At 39.2% G+C, this 22,993-nt stretch overlaps 1 protein-coding gene across 1 annotated transcript in view; it reads right to left on the reverse strand.

Moving 5' to 3' along the window:
* fgf13a (fibroblast growth factor 13a) overlaps positions 1-22,993 on the reverse strand; it is a 91,463-nt gene that overhangs the window by 43,685 nt on the left and 24,785 nt on the right. Inside the window, exon 3 of the mRNA XM_080502558.1 lies at positions 6,263-6,430. Within this exon, the coding sequence (XP_080358684.1) occupies positions 6,263-6,430 (168 nt within the window). The remainder of the gene's footprint in view (positions 1-6,262; positions 6,431-22,993) is intronic.

The following is a 22,993-nucleotide window of genomic DNA, read 5'->3' on the forward strand; positions in this document are numbered from 1 at the left end:
TGGTTGCTACTGTTATAGAGTCATATAGAGAAATAATGTTATAAACTGAAACTTTATGGAATAAAAAAAATGCAGCAAGTCCATTAGTGCCATAAGCTGGGATTTTAGTGTAAAGCAGGGTGGCAGTTTGGCATCACTGAATAAAGCAGTGGGAGTGATGGGGATAATCTAAATCAGTAAAGCTGGTAATGTGAGACAGGAGATAGGATATGCATGATGCTTCTGTTTATTATATTCCAAATGGAACCTTACTACTGTCCTTTAGACAGCTTTAAAATAATCACGTATACCTACTGTATATATCGATATAAAACTATGACAGAAGACTGTGGTATCCAAGAAACGCAGCCATGTGGAGATTGATCCACTGTGCTCCTATTGTTTGTGAAAACCAATGCAGAGCTGGAAGAAGTTATTATGTGAGCAATCATTTACCACAAGCACTATAATAATCAGAAGCACTGTGCAATCTAGAATGTATTCTGATTCATAGAGATATTTTTAGAAAGAGAGGATGTACTCAGCCAAAACCTTGCTGCTAAAGGGCCTGGCAGTAAAGGATGTCTCATGTGCCGTGCCCCATATACAACACATACATAAAATAAGGTTGTGAAATGTTGTAAAAAGTAAATATGAGCAGGATTCCATAAATGGCTACTCTGATAATTACATTTCTCAATGATAGAACATAATTGTTTTGCTCTCATTAAAGATGTAGCTAGGATGAGATGTGCCAGAACTCGTTATGTTTCATGGCAGCGTCACATTTTCACAAAGTTGCAAGAAATGGCTGAAGGAGAAATTAATGTAAATGTAAAGAAAAATTGTGCAACCAATAAGCTTACCTGGCAACAGGTAAATGATATGGGTCCATAAAAAAAGGATTGTGTCGGGGGGGGGGGGGGCGGGGGTGGCGGGTGGGTAGGAGTCTCTCAAAAATAGATTTTCAGATTAATGTAACTGAACAAAATAACTAAGAAAACAATTTTGATCCCAAAGTTTGTAATTTTTTTTCCATTGTCACAAATACAATAAACTTGTGAAACTTTTTTTTTTTTTTTGCTGTGTTATTTCAGTTAAAAACATCTCCCCAGGCAAAACATGTGCACAACCCTGTTTCAGAAAAAAATATGCTCCCAGATTTTCTTTTCAGACATACGGAAATCAGAAAAACATTTCTCAGGCACATGTTGCATTTCACACAAAACCATTGCTGCAGTGTCGAGGAGCCTGGAAAGGAATTCTTCCACTTCCTCCCTGAACTCCTGCACATAGTCTCAGCACTTTCCAAACTGTTAAAAGTAAATTATAATGCCGACTATCCATAACAAACCATTTCAATATATTCATGAATAGAATTTTCCTCATCACTGGCTACTTTTTTACAATTGTGTGCATATTGTGTTGTTTGCCACGAGGCGAGGGCCTCGGTTGTGGAGACAAATAAGAATGGTGTTAATTAAAGAGACAATGATGGCATTTAATGAGCTTGGCAACTTTACAATGCTCAGTTTCATTGTCGGTCTCCAGAGTCACTTCTAGTTAATGTTGTCATGCACACCCACTCCTGCCGTTAGTTTATGCCTTCAGTTTAAAACCCAGGAGAATTGACGATAAAAAACGATTCTGCATTTCTGCCCAAGTCTTGGAAGTTATAAACATGGAAATGGTGTGCTTCTGTTTGCATACGGTGTTAGGAAACCTTGTACATCTCTACAGTTAGCTGTTGATTATGTTGTGCTTATAGATGAAAGTATATACTACCTTATGCTGAAACTTAAATTCTGTTTGAAGTACGAATCAAAACTTTCTACTGTTTATACTATATTAAGGTAGGCCTCACAGTGCTGATGCGACACCGACACTTCCCCGCTCTCTCCCGGCACCAAATCACATTATCATAGACATGATTTATTCATGCATAATCTATTTATGTATTGACCGAGACTAACAAAGTTGTTGCTTTCAGAAAGACAAACTGCAAAGGTAAGAAGGAAAATTAAACAAGCTGCTATTTTGCCACGAGTGTATCCTGTGGCGGTACATTTTGTGCCGTGTCAACATTGCGGTAATGTGCTGGACTTGGTGAGACGCCTCAACAAAATGCTCGGTTATCAGCAGCAACACTGGTCCCCTGCAGAGTAATTGCTCCGCGTCAAGTCTGTAGTGAATCACCACTATGCCTTTTACATTTGGATGTAGGAAATAAATGGTGCTGCTACTCATTCCATGTTCACTTTTGCTTATATTTATTTGGCTGAGTGGGTGGGAGAAGAATTATTTTGTCAAAAAAGCTGAAACAGAGTAGAAAGAAGCCTGAAAGCTGACCAGTATAGACGCTGCACCTCAGTCTGACTGTGTAAGAAACACATTACATTAATGATTGTATTCTTTCTAAGCACATACTAGGTTAAAGCATAGGATAACTGGCCCGAGATTAAATATCTTCCAAAAGTTAAAAGATGAACAAAGACATCAAATTAGTTCAAATTATTGTATTATACAAAGTGATTGCATTATCAGTCATAATTTGTAACCACATATAAATCATTAGTGTTTTTTCTGACATATTTTTTTTCAAGTCTAACTTTAAAAATCATCAAGTTCCTGTTGTGTCATGGGTTTAAAAAGATCTGTAAACATTCAACAAGAATGGAGAGATTTGTTCTTTCTCATCTTTGGCAAAACTTTTTTCTCATGTGGTGTCTGATAACTATTGTGTGACTGGTCAGTGATTTAAAACGGACATGATTCATGAGGAAAAGTTGACATGCATGTATTCCCATTTGATCTGGAATTTCTTGTGAAGTATGAAATGTCATGTTGAGGACCGACTTTGGTTGTTTTCTTTCCAGCTTTAAAACCTTCGACGAATCTCTCATGTAAAATCCAAATACATACATGATGTATCAACGGACTCTAAATGGAAGCAAGTGTACGCTCATTTTCCGATGGTTTCCTGAGCTCTCCGTTAGACCTTTATAGGAATCTATAGAAAACTTTTATGAACACAAAGAAAGATGGCTCTTAGCAATGTGACAGTGAAGAGGAAGTGACTTTGAAATGTATCCTGATGAGTTAGCAACCTCAGCTGAGTCCCGGTGTGAGGTTTAAATAAACTGTCACACAAGCTTTTCAGAGTGAGACGACATTGGATTTTGTACCCACTTGTATTAAAATTAATTTGAAGGGGATCTTTTAATAACTAGTATGAAAAAGAGAAATGATTACAGCAAGAAAAACCTATTACAAAGTTCATAGGCCTGAATATGAAGGTGTGTGAAATCTAGAGCACGCATGTGTGTGTGTGTGTGTGTGTGTGTGTGTGTGTGTGTGTGTGTGTGTGTGTGTGTGTGTGTGCGTGCGTGCGTGCGAGACAGAACTTGAAAGAGAGACATGCATATGTGTATATCTGAGAGGAAAAGCTGAAGGTGGTAAGTATCTTCAGACAGTTTTGTGAAATAGGCAATTCAGAAGTGACAGTCTGTGACTTTTTCATTTTCGCAATGCAGCCACATTTGTGAGGCGTTTAGCATCTTAAATCTCCTGGAATCTAAATGCAGCAAATGAGAGGCAAAGTTTCTCTTGTGCCCATGAAAGAAACCCCTCGAAGTACCTGCATAGGAATTAAATAAAGTTTTCCATGGACAAAGTGTTATAAGATTTGTATATGACGGTCGAATATAAAATACTGTAATGTAATGAGGAATACTCGATTTCCTTGTAATATCTCACACAAACTGCTTGATCTTTATATTTCTTTATCTATGTCTCTATACGCATAGCTGTCTGTGTATACATTGCATAGCCCAGAACTATAAACACAAAGTCTTGCAGTGTTTTGAATTATGGATGGTTATTTACACAGATCGGCCCCTCAGGCAACATCTTTTATTTCTGCATGGGGAAACAGAAGGGTGCTAAAGAGAAACACAGAAGCAAAAAGAAACTTATATCAAGGATTTGAGAATGAAGAAAAAGAAAAATGAATGAATAGAGTGGTGACATCATCTGTACCAAATGAAAGATAGATCTAAATGCATGAGTGACAGTAGGTCGTGCACATCCAGCCGGAGCCCTTTGCCTGAGGTACAGAGATGTGTTGTTACGCTCCCTGCGGCCTCAGCAGAGATGTACTGATCCGATGTGAACTTATCCTCCGAAGGGCTGCAGTCTAAATCCATGTGCTGTTCATGTTGTGTTCAAGCATGTGTCTGAGCATGTGAAACTCGTGGATCAATCTCGATCAGTCACCTCGGCGCACTCCGTCCCAGGAATCAGACTGTGAATCACAGACTCTGTCAAAGCCTGGAGATCTTAACGTGTCCGTGTCAACAGCTGCAGATCTATGAGAGCATCTTGATTTCAGCAAAAGTCAATAAAACCTGGCAGGTTTGTTTGTCTCCAAAGTGCGATAGCTTTCTTTACTTAAATTGATATGACCATAATATTCTGAGCTGCAATCCACAAACTGTATTTAATCCACAGCTAATGCTTCGATCTTCTAAAATCCATGAGAATTAATAACAAGTAACAGACAGCATTCAGAAATTTGTTGCCGTGGCAACACCACGAACGGGGAACAGGGTGTATTCCTATAATCTACGCTTCTAAATGATTTTTTTTTGCTCAGAGAATCATAAAATACCTACAAATTGTTTATTCAACAGAGTCAAATGCAAAATACATCACTTTTCAAACAAGTATTATAGTCTCTTTTTTTTTCTTACAAAATAGAACTGGCAGACTTTTCTACACCCCCGGCTTCGTGTATCTCAGACTCTGCATTGCCTTCTCTACACACCATTTAACACAGTTTCCATCTGCATCACGCATCAGCATTAATGACGTCCTCATGAAGAGCTTACGTAAGAGCTGTAGTCTCCTCACCATCCTTTGTAAATTCAGTCACGTCCAACTAGAGCTGCAGACAAACTGAATAATACATCTGTACTACTAGCGTCAGACCTCTGCGACTATACCACTTTTTTTTTTAATCTCCGTGTCTCCTCTCTTTTCTCACACAAGGGTAAGTACATGTGCTTGTATCCTTCAGTGGGGAAAACAGACAGGCTTTCAACAGGTTAACTGGCATCTAAGCGCTGAAAAACTGTGCCAAACATGACCCAGTTTTATATACAAGAGCAGAAAGACCAGTACATTGCAAAATAAAACATAGTAATAGTGATCTCTTACCTATTGGGAAGTCTGAAAGGAAAAGCAATTTCTAAAATCTTAGCACTCTACTCGAGTAAAGATGATAAATGATGTCGTCAAAAGGCTTGAGAGGAAGAAGAGGGGGCATGGCAGCATGCTTGGAGCACAAGGGGGTTCTTTTCATTTTGTAATAATGTCCTTAACTGTACAGGAAAACTGAAAGCCCACGATATATACTGTGTGCAGTCATATCATCATCATGCTGCTCTGCAAGCACTGAAGCAGGTACGAGGGATAAGGGGTGGGGTGGGGGTGGAGGGGGAAATAATGTATTGGACAGGGTGAGAGGAAAGGGGGCAACGAGTGGGAAGACTGCAGCCACCAAGCCCGTAGAGCCGCACAGGAAGCACAGGGACAAGGAGAGGGAAGAAGGGAGGGCTTGCTGACTTGCAGTCTGTCGCTGAGTAAATCACTCTATAGTCATGAATATAAAACATATTCTTACCGGACAGGAAGATAAAAGAGTGTCACCTTTTTTGCTTTATAAGGCCAGTTCAAGTGAAAGCACATGCTGAAATTGGCAAGTCATTGAACTCATTAGGGTAGCAGCTGCCTCCATCTATAACTCCTTTTCTTTCTGCACTTTGTTTTGGTCTGTGCAAGGGCCTCCGGGTAGCAATGACCGAGTTAATGGTTTGGCACAGGGAGGGGCGGGCTGGAGCTACAGATGCTATGCTCCTCAGTCCAACGTAAAGGGCTACGCAGTCATACACACATTCATCACACTGGACAACGTCCAGGAAGAGACGCCATTCTACAGAAACGAATATAATTGGAGACTATATGCTCAAACACAGACAAGCAGTCACACTTTTCGCCCACACGTCCCGTGCATCGACATGCTAGAAAGGGGCAGAAATGTACCAGATGCTCTCAAAAAAAAAAAAAAAAAAAAATGGGACAGGAATGAAAGAGAACTTAGTTTGGGAGGGGGGTGACTATCAGTTCACACAGAATATAAGAGAGGGTGGGAAAACAAGACGAGAGTGGGCAGGGGAGATGAAGAGCATCAGCAAATCAAAACAAGTAAGGGGTGCTAACAAACCTTCGGGCTCTGCGCTCTCTTTGTGGACGGCTTGCTTCAGTGGGCAGCAGAAGATTTCGTGACACTTAGCACGAAATGGGGACCCTTTACTCCTTATATCCGCAGAGTGGATGGAGTCCTGCCGTAACATAATGTACTCCTGGGTACCTGGGGCAGCGTCATCCTGGACTGCGGTGGTGCCATAACAGAATGAACTGGGGTTAGAAAGCTCACCACACGGAAATGAAAGAAAACAACAACAGTAAAATCAGGAGGCAGAAACACAGGGCAAATAAAAAGACATCAAACATTAGCAACAGCAATAGCGTTAAATAACTATAGTGTGTCACACAGTGAGAAGAGAGGGAGAACACAAGATGGCCAAAACGAATAATAAAACAAATGAACAGGCATAGATCAAGAACACCAACATCCAAAAACATAAATAAAAACAACTAAATTAACATCTTCCAGGGCTCCAGGAAATATATATTCTTGGTCACTGTAAAGGAAAAGCATTGACATAACAAAAGGAAACGATAAAAGGAGGAAAAGCACAATTCATTGTATAAAAACATGTTATGGCAAGTGTTAGGATAGCACTGGATCAGGAGCTGCTGCATTGTAATGAGGTGATTGTAGGGCTGGTAAATTGTGGGATTGCCAGGCAAACGTGCAATCTGCAGCTCTATTCTAACTTAGCATCACAGAAGCTTAAGTCAGGTGGTGATTATGCCCCCCCCCCATGATGAACACCCCCGGTTAACTGCATGTGTCGGCAAGCAGATGCAAAGGCATGCACAGACCTTCAAGTCACACCGCGGTATCTCCATTCACTACAAAGTCATGCGTACTGTAAGTGGCATAAAGAAGAGCTTTACATACATCACTCTGCATGTGTCTGTAGGAATTGTGGTATCCTGTGAAAATCCCTGTGTTTCTGTCTGTATATGTTGGATGTAATGCATCTGTCCTCTTCTGGGCACAATCCCTACTTGGCTTCGATCATTGACCTATTTTCTCACTGTTGATGGATTAGCTACAAGTAAATCACTCCAAATAAACTGCATCTTCTCTTCTTAATGGATTCGAGTGCCAAGTCTCTCTTCGAAATCTTTATTACTGAATGAAAATGACTGTATAGTAGGCTATTAATTAGAGATCTCTATCATCTTATTTCATCTTTCTTTTATGATGTGTGAAAACAAATGTTTTTGATTTTCAGTGGGGATGAAGTCATCGCGACACATGACGTTACGAGTGAAACCATGACTAATGGTTTCACTAGTAACATGGAGTCACTTTTATTCCCTCAAATTCTCATTTGCCCATTGAGATTGTGAAAACGAGAATGGATTACAGTGGAGTCTCAGTTCCCAGAGGAGCACGGCATATAATATAAACTAAAATAACTGATTTATAGACAGCCACCACGTACTGACTACCACTTTTTTGTTTTTGTTATTTTTTTTACACAAAGTGTCAAGAGTGTCTTTCAATAGATCAATAAACCCACAGACACTTTTTTTGCGACTCAAATATTAAAACATATATTGACAATACAAGCAGTCTGTTTAAATTTCAGATCTTAGAGTTATAACGAGTAGAGAGTCGACAGTTATAAAGAGTTATAACGAACGTGTGCACATGTGCTCATGCACCTACATATGACAACACCAGCATCTCTGAGCAGTTTTAAGAACGGTATGGTGTATCAATAAAAGAGTATTTTTATGATTTACCTTTGAACTCCTCGTCTTTAACACATGTACTGTATCTGTTCACGAGGACTTTCAACCCGATAGACTGACAATAAAAGTATGTTTCAGAACAATGTCACAGGTTAGATTGTAACTAAATTCTTATCATTTAAGACATCTGTTGAGAATACAATTTTGTCTTTTAAAACTATCATAAAGTGAAATAATTGCTTCTTCCACTGCTATTTGGCTCTTATGTTTTCCTTACAAGTTGTTTTTACTCAAGTGAACAACTACATTGAAAAATCGCTGGTTATTTAACAAATATTTCACTTTTTCCTCTTAAACGATTTTTTTTTTTTTTTTTGCATTGGTTTATAAAGGAGCTTTAAATTCCTGGTATTCATCAGCCAGTTTGAAAATATGCCAAGTTGAGAAAAATCAATATGGAGACACTATTTGAGCGTAAACTCCCAAACACCCTCCATCTGTCTGGAGTACGCACACACACACACACACACACACACACACACACACACACACACACACACACACACACACACACACACACACACACACACACACACACACACACACACACACACACACACACACACACACACACGATCAATCAAAGTCAATCCCCAAGAAAACTGCAATGATAAAACTTGTATTGTTGTTCGGGTGACAGGCAGAGTTTAATATTCCTTCTCGGGATAATATCCCATTTCCTGCTCTTGAGACACAGACCTGCTGCGATTTTACAGTATGCCATGCCGCCTTGAACTAAATACATTTCAACATCCACACAGTCCTCAAGGGAGTGATGTTTTGGTTTGTATTTCTTTTCACAAAACAGACTTAAAGACTTGCCCCAGCAGTACATGTGCACAGATTCACACCCACTCGTCAAATTATAGAGTAACAGTAGTGTATTTTCTTCTGAGGTTGTATTCCTCACTGATGTAAAGACTTCAGTATGTGACACAGTGAGCGCAGGCTAAGGACAACTTCAACAAACTTCTAACTCCAGCCGCCATATATTAATGACCTAACTGTCGGCTCATCAGATGTCATAAAAAAATAAGTGACAGATGGGCCGCGGGAGTGACAAGAGGGGAGAGGGCGGGCACCATCTTTTACAACGTTCATCCTTGCCCCGGCCTTGATGAAGAGTGCATATTGGTACTGAAGGAAGCGTGATGGATGATGCAGCAGGGCCTCAGACCTCACTCTCTAGCAGGCCAGCCACTCAGAGTGAGCTGTCACGCCGGTTCATGATAGCCCGTGATCTATAGGCAGTGCTGATACCAAATTGGACCTTCAGCAGCATGCAATAGATGTCCTTGCCTCTCTGACAGGAATAAATCTCGCGGTGAGAAGAAATGGGATGAAATAAAATAGATGGGGTGGCAGTGGGGGGTATCTTGTTGTGGTTAGTTGCTCATCTATTTAAGATACCATACAGGATATGTAGAGATTTTATGGACGAGTTCTGCTCTCTGTTTGAATAGTATTTACCATGCGTAGTATGAATCAAGTGAGATCGTGAGCCTGGATAATGCGTTGCGACAGAAGAGCGGGCGTGATAAGCGGGAGCATCATCAGTGCTCACAGATGCCCCCTACATCGTGTTCACATGGGGTTCAAGGACGTGTGTAATCAACTGAAGCACAGTCAGGCTCAGAAGAAAAAAAATGAACCTCACTTTCATATATGAGCTGCAATTTGCACACTTCGCTCGAGTCATGGCTCATATCCATCAGTGAGGTGGAGCACGTTGGTCGCGGGCTTGACGAATAGCACACTCACTAAATTAGAATCAAAATTAAGCACAGACAGGTCTGTTGCCAGAGGTTTTCTGCTTCGAAAATAGCCTGGCCTCAATGCGCTTTTACAAGGAGCAAAATCTAGCACATTGTCTTCTGGGATGCCTTTACTTCGGTGTGGCTCCATCTCAAGAAAGAATAGTTTTATTTTGGTTGTAAGTCACCTTGCAGGCAAGCGGGGAAAGTAAGTCGGGTTGAACTTGAGGTTTTCTTTGAAACGCAGAATGAGCTTGCATTTTTATTCATGCTCTTTCATCCCTCTGATCTCATTGTTTGTCAGTCTTCTTTCTCCGCCTCTTTTTTTCCCTACTTGTTCTTCTTTGTTGCACATTTTCATCATAACCAGGGGCTGTATGGTGTGATGACACTGGGGATAATATAGCAACGTTTTGTAATCATCAGATTCATTTTTAGCTAACCATAGCAACGCCAATTAACATAGAGATAAAACAGCAAAGAAAAGATGTGCATGCTTAATTTTTGTTGGCACTTTCCTTACTCTGTACACCTTTATTATTAATATTGTCAATGACAATTAACTTCATGGCACCATACAACATTTTTTTGGCTGCATCCTCCTCTTCTTTCCTACTCCCGTGGATCTCATCACAATGAAAAGAGGTGGAGATTCACTGAACTTAGATGTTATTGCAAAATAAAGTTAGTTTGTCATGTTTAAACTTTTCAGATGTTGGGTAATATGTACTTGTGTTTGAGTTTGATCTGTGAGACACGTGTAGACTTTATAATGGATGGAAAGATTGGCATTAATTGACACTGAATTATGTTGCTTCTATTCTATTTTCTTCATTTGTCGCATCATCAGGTATGGGTGGCTTTGTTTTTGTGTGCATGCATGCGTGTATGTGTGCTGAACAAGGAGATAAGCAGGTGGGGCTGAGGGAGAGGAATACATTTTGGCTGCCAATGTGGCCCGTCTACAGAGATAAATGGTTTCAAACTGTTGGTGAAGGTTCAGCGATAGACACACTCGTATGAAAAAGTATTGATTCGGCATTTAAAAAAAAAAAAAAAGGCCTTAAAGAGAACCTCATTTTCCACATTCTGACATTGACTTCAGGATGAGAAGTTGACAGTCACATTCATGCGAGTCCTCATGACGAGTCAGAGATATATGTTGTACGCCATCTGTTACTAGAAGGTCTGTGTGGGGAGGTGGACAGGTCAGGGATGGTATTTGCATGTTATAATCCTAATAATACTTTCAGCATGAAGAACAAACATCGACATAAAACTGCACAGTTGTTTTACAAATGAATAGTGACACTGGCTTCATGTTCCATCTGTGTTTCTAAGAAATAACTGTTGCTTTCTCCTGTTAAAGTAGGAGAGATTATATTCACCACAAGTTCTATACCATCATATCTGAGTAGAATAAAAACACTCATTAAAGTGATGTGATTATATTTTCTTCTTGCTCTTTAGGAAATGAGCTGTGAAAATGTTGCATCATTTTACCACCGAGGTGAAAAGAGTGGCTTTAGACTCTGAATTTCTTTAATCGAAGTACCTATCGTACCTATTTATGACATCAATCAAGATTTACATTGAGAGAATCAAAGCAGCTCATGGTAACAGTTTGTGATACTAAAGCTGCAGCAGAGGATGAATTCGGTTTCAAAAGTAAAAAGTAATTCCGGAATAAATGCTTCAGTTGTATTTCCTGGTCTATAAAAATGAGCTCAAACGTGATATTGCGTGTAAGCGCATGTGAAAGCTGATCTAATGAGAGGCTCACATCTGTCAGACGCACAAAATAACTCACACAATGCCTGCAGGAGGTTATCTTCATGAATGTGGAATATCTGGTTTGTTGAACAGATTGCGAAAAATACTGGGAGGATAATAATTTACGACTTGCAATGTTTTGAATAGGAAAACGCTTGCTATTTAACCATAACAGGTTTGAAAAAGAGCAAATTGGTTACCAGAAATGCTGTTGTTATAGTGACAAGAGGCATGACTCATGCAAGAAAGCATGCAATCCAGCAGGCTTTATACAGGATCTCAGAAAATCAAGACCAAATTGCCTCATGTAATGTCCCACCAGGATATTACTTGATTTTCCTAATGAGAAGTAATTTAGTTTAAAATTGCGTAATGATCTGTGTCATCGCTAATGATTGAGCAGCTGCATCCACACTGGCAAACTTGGTATCTCTATAAAAATAGTTATGACTGTCTGCAGCATCTCTGAAAATGTTAAAGATGAGTTAAGAAAGGCATAGTTTATAAAACAAAATACTGTTTACAAGTCACATTTGAATTTAGAGCCATTTCAGAATGTCTTCTTTCAAGATTATCTCCACTTTTACTTTCATCAAAGTCTTTTTTTTTAACACAGGTATCAATATTTCCATTTAATTAATTTGCTGAGGACTTCCAGTTTGTAAGACGAGCTGCATAAAAGTATGTTTCCAAACAATGTGAAAACCAATTCTTATCTTACAAGACATCTGTGGAGAATACCACTTTATTTAAAACATTATGTAAAACTTTGAATTATTGTTTCTTCCACTGCTATTTCACTCTTGTGTTTTCCTTACAAATTGGAAATGGCTGTTTATTGGGCAATATTTATAAAAATCTGCTTTTGTTTCACTTTTTCCCCTTGAAAAAAAAAAGTTTTTTGCATTAGTTTATAATGGAGCTTTAAAGTCCTGGTATTCATCATCAGCCAATTTGAAAATAAGCCAAGCTGAGGAAAAATCAATATGGAGACATTATTTTAATGTAAATTTTGGGCGCCTTCTCATTGACAAAATGTCTTCATTAGCAACTGTTTCTATTCTAACATTAACAATCATCATTGAAGGTCTTTACCTCTGGTGAGAACTAATTGTAATCATCCATCCGTCCACCTTCTATCAGACCGCTGGAGCCGATCCCAACTGATTATTTCTAAAACTCTTAACTCTTGCAGGGTCCAAGGCATACTCCAATGATGATCCAAGTTTATGGGCTCCACAAAGACTGAATTTCAAGATGACACACACACACACGCACCCACTTCCACGTTTGTATTATCTTTTCCCCTTTCATTGTTGCTGCATAGAGAATTTAATGCTGAGAATCTTAAATGACGAAAAAGGGCAAGTGAGCACGCAAACACGCATTGGCATAGGAATTAGACTAACATATTCTCACACTCCATCACCATCATGTTCATGAATACTGTGTCAACAGACTGGGATCAAACACACACCCCTGCTCAGGAAGATTAATGCAAAGGATCTTTTTTTTCCAATGTAATTAGGAGCTGACAAGAGCAAATAGGATTGTGGAGCATATACCTCTGCCTGTCGATCTTTTGGCCTATGACTTCAGGAAGACTGACGCCGTGTGGGGGGAGGTTCAAGTGTAATAGGATCACTAAAGTCTGAGCATCAAGTGACACCAAGTAGCTTACGCTATATCATACCTCAAATCCGCTCCGAAAGTCACACATGATTCAGGCTCCATTCATGTCGACTCTGCTCGACATTGAATGTCACACGATGGGGTTACAAAGTCTGGATAGCGTGGTGCTTGTCCATCATGCTGTGGTTGCAGGTATTTGGAAGCACGTTTTCATGATGCGAGGCTCATCATCAGTCAAGGATTTGAAAAGTAAACGTGTCTTCTTTTATGCTCAAGACGATTAGCACAGCAACGACCACCTCTATGGAATAATATTGAACTCAACATCTTTGGATTTGCAAAGATTTAACTCCACACTGACACAGTCACACACAGTGCAAATGGAAATCATCATGCATTTATTATAATCAGTTCAGAATGACTTTGTGTGGCTTTATTAATCAGTTCCGTAGGTTTCACATAAAATCATGATAAGCTGTACAATGTCTCAATTATAAAACCGTTAAGTAGAACAGTCCTTCCAAACCTTTGGTGTCCCTGCAGATTGCCTTTAAGAAATGTCTGAGAACCCCTTTTTCCAAATTCAAATTCATACAAATGTGTCAAAGCAGTTTAATTATAAGATAACTTAGTTCATATGAACAGGAACAATGCAATACATCAGCAATATGGGTGTCTGCAGACTGTGCAGAACAGTGTTGAGTTCAATACTTGGCAAAGAGATGGTTATAATTACTAGTTTAATCATTTTAATAATTCAAAAAGTGTACTCACTGAACCTGACTCAATATAACGTGTGAATAAACAAGAAGTAAAACAATAAAGAAGTTGCAACAAGCCCTGAAGAAACAAATCCAAACATCTGCTCTCAAATCATATGCTCAGTTAATTGAAGGTGAAATCTGTAGCAGCTGAATCACTGTGCCTCACCGCAAGCAACACTTAACATGGGGAAAAAAAAAAAAACAATATAGATTGTAGTCACTAAAAAAACTCCTTTTTATAAAGAGTTCAGTATAAGAAACGAGATTGTGTCTAAGCTATATACGATCACTTTTGGCCACGACCTACACAAATAAAATACACTTACAATATCCTATCTTAGTCAACAAAGAGAGAACAAGAAAGAAATAACCTTCACTCCAGCATCATGTAAAGCACGCTGAAGGTTGCAAATGTCAGAAATGTGTCCTTCATTGGTTTGGTGGCTACAGTGGCCTTCCAGGCCCAACAAACACACACACACACACACACACAAGTACGCAAGGTTTGCTGCCAACAGAACACTGTCGTCTGGCTCGTTGCATAACAGGAGGCAATCTCAGTGTGAAGCCTGCAGCCCAGAGCGAGAGAGAGAGAGAGAGAGAGACGGTAGGTTCGTGCTGCTTGATCAGGAGGACCAGCATTACCGGTCTGCAGCACAACGGATATAAATCTACAGAATCCAATAAATCCAAGCCGATAAGAAACCAATCATTTGGCAGTTTATAAGCTGTGGACTGGCATCAGGATCTGTCATCAGATATTGTTTAATCACTCGTCTCAACCGTTTCAATGTGCACTCTTTCCTTGTCGGAATAATTATATAATGAGACCCCGTATAGTTGCTTTCTGCTGCTATGGCCATCGTAAACCTCTGTTCTTTTACGTTGGACACACACATTCTGCTTCCATCTACTGCTATGAGTCAATGTGGGGTCTCGTGCTTACTAAATTCTTTGCTGTTAGAAACTGAAAATGTGAATAATCTATTTCTACCTCTTTACAATGATTTCTATGCAGATGGGTTGCACTTTCAGTTTGCAGGGTGATCAACTAAAAACACCACCGTTAGTGACATCACGTACAAAAAGAAAGGTTTATATGAGGGTTCTGCCTGCATTAGATCTTGTTTACACTAGAATGATCTGCTGGAAAGCGTAAGGTTTAAAGAGTTTTTGATTTATGTTTTAGTCAATATGACAAAAAGCACAAAATGAAATGTAACACCACGCGGTTGGAAATGTTGAAGTTATCGAGCCTACTGGAGCATTGCAGCAAATAAAAGTTGATCTGGGCTAAATACAAAAAAAGTAAAGAATAAATTCAACAGAAAATATTCAGAAAGCCTGCACTAAAAGGTATACAACACAGAAAATATCTCGCATCTTATTCATTATTACATTTTCTGTATTGTCCACAAACAAAGGTTGTCGGAAATGCCTCTCACCATAATGAGAGCAGCATCTCAACTAAAGACTGGCAGATTCGCACCTCCATGTGGAATGCTTTTAAAACAGACAAAAAAAACCAGATCCAATGATGAAGAAGATAAATGTTAACAAAAACATCAAAATCTCATTATATGTTGTAAATGAAACCATTAGCATACACCTATTATTTTGCATGATCTGGTAGACACCCCTGATATTCTATATTCATGAAGGCAAATGCTCTAAATCGAAAGGACATCGGGTTATTTTGTGCATCAGGTTCCATCTTCAATGCTCTGTGTTAGTTTGAATAACACACAATATCAAGTTTGTGCCTATTTTCTTATTCACAACATCTAAAAGATCAGACCCTAATTCTAATAGGTGGTTACATTTGTTATGTAATTGGATATGAGTAGCATATAATCACATCAGCACTGAGCTTGCACAGGCTGTGACAAACCTCTTCATTAATTACTTTACCAAAATAAATTTCTTGATCCTACGTAACCTCTCTGCCAACACAGTCACTGGCAAATCAGGCTCGCTTTGCCCTCTCTATTCATCAGAACCCGGACGGGCAAATCTGCTCACATTTTAGTTTAGAAATGCTCATTTTATGCCTCAAAATTTTCTCTCGACAGGTGCGAGGAGCGAGGAGGAAAAAGGAGGAACAGATGAGGGGAGGAATGAAGGCATGTGCTCAGTTTTGAAGAACCGGAGTAGAAGGTGGAGTATACAAAAGGAGGTGACCTTAAAAAGCCATTAGTGAGCCTCAGTACGACAGAAATTCACTAAAGGCATGTAGCAAACAGTCAACAGGAACACATCAGTATTTCACAGGAAAAACAGGCTCGGGAAGAGGATGGAGAAAGAGTTGGATGTAAACTCCCAAGCAAGACAGACATATCAACAGAGGCTCCTCTTTCTCGTTTTCTAAGGCACTGTTAAACCTTTTTCATGTTTGAAAAGGAATTAATGAGTAGCCTTACTTCTAATTGAACGTGATGAGAAACATTCTCTAAAAGAAGAGTAATTTTGATTCAATCCCCTGGTTTTTTTCCATGTTGATTTTGCATTTATTTAGTTTCAAATCAAGCACAATTAGGACTTTAGTCACGAAAACTACAACTCACACATTGTAAAAAATGTATTATTCAAAACTATTTATGCAAAAAATGTAAATACACACGTTCTAAGTGTATTTAATCATATCATATTTGGATTACATTATTAAATGGATTTTTAAATCTGAGTAAAGGAGAGCTGGAAACTCTCACATCAAGAGTGAAGTCAAGTAACACCTTCTTTATTTTACAACAAGTAGAACATTTTATTTTGGCACGGACTCTCATCACACTTAAAAGTTCTATTAATAATGGCTGTAGGATCCAAACATCGGTTGTAAATTCTTAGTAAATTCTTCAGTAAAGTCATAACAGTGTCGAGGCCAAATAGATTTGGGTCTAAATCTCCAGAAGAAGATAAGCACATAGAGGACAAAGCATAAAGTGAGACTAAAATTGAGTGTGGAACAATTGTTCCTTCCATTATATGAAAATCAAATTTAGAAAAAAAAAAGGAAATACAAAATACTAACAAAACAAAAAAAGAACATGTATTATGGTTTACCTATTGAGGGATGACAAAAACTGTCAATTGCAGTTGACTGAGGGGTCCCTACTAGGCCTTGATGTAGGATTACATAAAGGATCCAAATCCAGGCATTCAGAGAGAAGAGATTTAGGAACAGCTAACACCAACGCTATCTGAATCATCAAATATATGGGATTAGTGCTTGATGGCTCAGTTTCCTGATGATGCATTAGAAAGAGACACAAATCTATGCTCGTTTCACTTGTGTCCGGTTGGGAAAACGCCCAGGCGTTTGTTACTGTGTGAGAGGAAGGGAAGCATGAGACTGTTTTTGAAAAATAAAAAGATTTTTTTTTTTTTTTAAAGGACCAAGTTGTGTCTCTCTGCCTGAACCCTGAAGAGCTGAACTATAACAAATGAGGTTATTCCAGAACAGCAGGCATTGTTTGAGATGGTAGTTCTCTGACTTCAGTGACAAGAGACCTCATTTATGCTTCTGTTTTCATAGAAATAACTTTACAAATGTACTTAATTCAAGGGAAAAAAACGACCAGAATGCTGTTAAACTGATCCTGACATAACGAATATAATTGATGCTTGACAACATTATGCAATCATTTGTTTTGATTTTTTATATATATATATATATATATAGATTTCAAAAAGGTGCTTCAAAATCATGACACGGTTCATTGGACTCCCTTTGTGCAATAAATCCATCAACCTCTGGTCGTAGCACGCCATTTAGGATATGAATTGAATGATATTTTCCCTCAGTAGTCATGTGACGATCGACTGATCCTGTTCGCCTGCAGCTGTTCCCCAGCCTCAGCATTTCCAACTACATTAGCCAAGTCCGCCCAGCTGTTAACCTATCATGTGTTGCACACACTGTCCCAAACGCACAAAGCCACAGTGGCCAAACAGTCAACAGCCATGATAATGCCAAAATATGTGTGCATATATATAGAGTACAGTTCAGCCACCCATTGGGGGTTTTGGTTACTGAGATCAATGCTGAAGCCTTGTTAGACTTAAAGTTCAAAACAGGGACGCTTCTGTTATTTTCCTAAAATGCTCTGCCTGTCTGAATTCATCAGATACTAAAGGTTTTGCTAATTTTCTAACGCTCGTGGTTTTTTTTTTAAGTGCTTTTGTCGGCATGAATCTTTCAGTACCGAACGGAAAAAAGTCCCCAAAAAAGTGACTGTCCCTCTTTGTCATCCTGTCCAAATGCTACACAACCTCTGAAGTCAGCCTGCCAGAACCATGAAAACAACAACTTGTTCTGTGAGCTCTGTCACTTTGAGGAAATCAAATCGGAGCAGCAGCACGTAACACCCACGTCATGACACGACAGCAATGACCACAATAGCTGAGCTGCCCCGCTGTGTGACGGTGAGGTCATGGTCTCTGGTCAGCTGCATTTTCATGCTTTTTTCTTTTCTTTTTCCCCCTTCAGAATAGAGTTAATGAGAGTGAATACATGCTGTATTACAAATATCACTGTGCATGCTGCCGTTTGTGCGAGCCACTTTTATTTTGTGTTCTTTATTTTACCAGACAGCTGCTTGAAATCAAATGATCTCTTTTACGAGCCAGGCCGAGCTACAATGGCAGCATTAAAAATTATAGAACGATGGACAGACGCATAGAGAAGTCACGAACAAACAAACAAAAAGAGAAACTGCTGGATGTTATGTAGTCTGGTGACAGACGGAAGAGTGTCCATGAAGGAGAGAGCTGATGGTGTAGAGAAGGAGGCAAACAGAGGAAGAAAGACCAAAAGAACACTTAAAAAAAAACATGATGAAGGAACGATACAACATCTTGGGAACTCGTCTGCACAAGAGACTGTGGGTCTTCTGGAAACTATGCAAGCCTGCATACATCCAATATTCTGAAGAACTATTTGGAAATCAGTTTCTACTTGGAGAAAAAAGGACACTTGTGAGGATTATTTCTAGTCAGGCTTCATATTGGGAACATTTACAATACATATAAATATACAAAATATGTGTCGCCAAAGCTTTTAATCCAGAATTCACATCATCAAATCCCAAAACTTAAAATCAACTATGACAATCATGTTCAAAAGATTAGTTTTGCATATACCTCTTTATTGAAACCTGCATTTTTATATTTTTTCACTTTTCAGAGTGAGTCATAAAGAGTACATGATTTCATATGTAATAAAAATATTATGGAAAGTGTGAAACTGACCAGAATAATAATCTATATCACAGTTTCAAGTTTTTAAAGAAAGAAGTGTAAATAGGTTCATATTTCCACTGGATGCCTTTAAAAACTGTTCTGTCATCTTAATGACCACATTGTAAATGTCCTCCAACTTCTTTCTGTCTTTCTTTTTTGTATCAGAACAATGATGAGTTCATGATATGTTTGGGAATAAACACAAAGTATCTGGAAGTGACTATAAATGGCTTGTTGCCACTGATGGACAAAAATCCGAAATGTCACTGCTTTTCCACCAAGTCACCGAGATGAGAGTTTCATGTGAATTTTTGTGAAGTTCCAACATTCTCAGGATATGTACGTTTTTAACCTGCCACGTCCTGTGAGCCTTCGGTGAGACACGTAAGCTGCATCAGTCTTATTTCAAGTGGCAGTCTTAGAAGCTTAACATTAATTCACAACAGCAAATGCTCCAAACACATGTGCAATAAGGTTGTCGTTTTGTTTTTTTCCTCCACCAACTTCTGGGTCCAAACCGAACATTTCTCTATATCTTTCAGCAGCCAATAGCTGCAGCTCTACTAATTATGTTTCTCCTTAGAATTATTTAGAAATATGAAAGGTACAGAAACAATCCTGAAAAGAAAGCGAGCATTCAAACTCTGGTTTATCAAAATAGGAGTAGGGTTGGAATTATGATACCACCCTACCATCTTTTTTTTAAGGCCACATGAAACCTTTTATACAATTGGGGAGTAGAGCAGAGTGAGAAGCGAAAGGGGTGTGGGGGGGGGATTTAGCTCTTCACCAAGGCATGAATTATGCAGTTGGGCCATCCAGACATGTAGTCGTGTATCTTTTATATATGCCTTACAGAGTCAAAGCAAGTTTAGGTAACATTTCCTCCCATCACTCAATGCCACACATGGAGGGCAAGAGGGAGAGAGCAAGGGAGAGAGAGAGAGAGAGAGCAATAATAAAAAGAGAAAGAAGCAGAGTATTTCAACAGGAGCTTCTGGCACAACATGTGATAAAAAAAAAAAGTGACATCCGAGAGCAATGCAGCAAAAAGAGTTCATTCCATCCGTCTTATGCAGGCACTGCAGTTGAAGGATTTAAAAAATGATACATGGAGTAGAGTTTTCCCTCTCTCCCTCCCTCACTTTGATCCCGAGTGAGGGTTTTACAAGAATCACACTTGGTCACGAGCATAAATAGGGCAAAGGGCACCATCTGTGCAAATTTTCAGATGGACAAGGGGGGTCATCCTGTTAAATCCTGCAGATGGTAACCAATCAAAAACACAAGAGCTGCAAGAGGCCAATCATTTTATGAAGTGCGTGTGGTTTAAAAAACAATTCGCATAAAAGAGCTCTCCAGAGAATTGCGAAGCTTTGACGTGTGTGTGTGTGTGTGTGTGTGTTTGTCTCCATGTGTGCATGTGAGTGTACACGTGTATGTAACTCTACATCCAGGTCTCATTGGAACAAATGGAAGCAGGAGGTACAGAGAAAATGGAAGAGAAAGGAGAAAACGTGTGCATGTGTGTGTCCAACACTGAGTCGAGCTCCAGGCTAGGTTTACTATCTGGTGTTTACAGAGAGTCTGATCAGAGGGATTACAATTACACAGGAACTGCTTAAGACAGCTGCTTTTAAGCCGCGTTATCAAACCACCCACACTTGCCATACGCTGACACCCCACAACACACACACACACACAACAAGTGGTAAACGGTAATCTACACCCTCTCCGGTATTTACAGGCTCTTGTACTAGCAACAGGTAAACATCTCAGGCACTGGTTGTTTTATTGACAACACCTCTTTGGGGATTCCAGGATTCCAGACAAGCCTGACTAAATAAAGAAAATATTGTCTTGACACAGTGTTTTGTTTAAGACTGCATGGAGCATCAATAAATCCAGTGACTGTTGTATTCACGTATTCAACTTTAGGCATTTGCAATAGTTGTGCAAAGTCCATCTGCTTCATCACCAAGCTTTATTCTTTATATATAAAAAAAATATATAATTGAGAATATTGTCATTTTATAACCTATTTCATAATTTATGTAAATATAATTAATCCAAATTACAATTATGAATACAAACTGTATACTGTATATAAGGTGTATTGGCTGAAAGGCTTCATATAAAGACATGTCAAACTTTTCTCATCGGAAGCTTCCAGCCGGCTTCAATCTGTATGGATCCAAATATGTTGTTCTGAAAATAAAGAAACTCCAGACTTCAGCCAAAAAATACAACTTAACATCAGGCAAAATTTGGGGTCCATTGGGTTTGTGTGTTGTGTGAAGGTTGGCAAGCCGTCTAAACTTAGGCTTCAAAAGACATTCATTTCTGTTTTGGTCAAGATTTCTGGTGAATTAGCTTCAATCACTATGATAAGAGACCAATGTTATCGCTCTTGAATAAATAATATAGCAGAAGAGGAGATGTGCAGGCTTACTACAAAATAAACTGTTGACTAGACATGTACAGAACGTATAGGATCCTTCTATCTTCTATACCCCTGGGTCACGGGCTGCTGGAGTCTATACCTGCTGAAAACGTAGTCACTAATAATCTCAAACACATTAGACTATGAAAGTAAACCAAAATACCCAAAGAAACCTCACACATGCACAAGAACACATACATTCAGCACAGAAAGGCCCAATCACCTTCAAACTCAGGGTTTTCCCACTGTGAGTACAAAATAACTTCTGCTTCTGTACCTTGTCGGCTAAACCTCTACTATAAGATTTGTTTTGTTGTTCAGTATCGGCCATCGAGCGTGACCAAGACTGTTGGTCAAGGTGAGAAAAGGTGTTTTGCAGTGGAAAAGTGTGTCATTGAAAATTCCTCACTCACCAAATTACTTGCGGGCATTTATATTTTTGGAGGAAAAAGAAGAACCAGCCAAAGTGCGTTGATCACAGTACCAGAAAATGCTGTAGAATCACACCAGAGTCGCCTCACTGTTGCATATTAAGGAATGAATTGAACACTTTAGAGGCCATGTAGTGTCAATGACACATGAAGTGGATTGGCTTTATTGCTCTTTCTTAAACACATTGTGCACCCAGGTACATATTCACTTTCATAGCTTCATTCACACACAAAAAGTCTCGGTAACGAAACAAGATTATATTCATTTAAAAACACTGAGACGCTGTTTTCATGCCAGTTCTGGATTGATCTGGAACGAGATGGGTTTTTTTTTTCTCACACAAAGAACTGTTGCTGATGTAATGAAATAAAATTAGACTGTTGCTCGGGTTATCCAGCAGCTATTTTTAATGGAACACAAAGGCAGCCAAAGTAGTCACCGATGTCATGTGAGATTGAGTGACAGCTACAGAGGGGGATGATGCGAGGCAAAGGAAAACAAGGGTTGTTAATGGTTTGCATGTGAGCATGGCTTTTGAAATAAAAACCACTTGTTAGGGCACAATAATCCGAGGGGCTCGGAGAGTCACCGGAAACCCAAACAATACAGATCTTCTCTTTATTTCTCAGTGCTTTCTTGGATTTTCATTTCAATATTCACCCATTGATAGATTGCTGATAGATGAATGAAAAGCCGTGATGAATGAAATTAAACACCTAGCCTACGGTTACATCCTCGTCCTTCTGCACAGAGAGATTGCTGTGGTCTTCCCTAATTAATAGTCCTGTTGGGATGTTTGTCTATTTAAACAGCAGACACTGACGAACAGACACTGAGGCCACATTAACCTGCCACACAGTGTTGCAGATAATTGCCATGACAACATCCACAGCTCGGGGAAAAAAAAAACAAAAAAACACTGCAATATTTGCAACCTTACATAAATCGATCAAATGAGGCCATTT

Source organism: Blennius ocellaris, assembly GCF_963422515.1.
Source record: "Blennius ocellaris genome assembly, chromosome: 9".
Classification (NCBI taxonomy): domain Eukaryota; kingdom Metazoa; phylum Chordata; class Actinopteri; order Blenniiformes; family Blenniidae; genus Blennius; species Blennius ocellaris.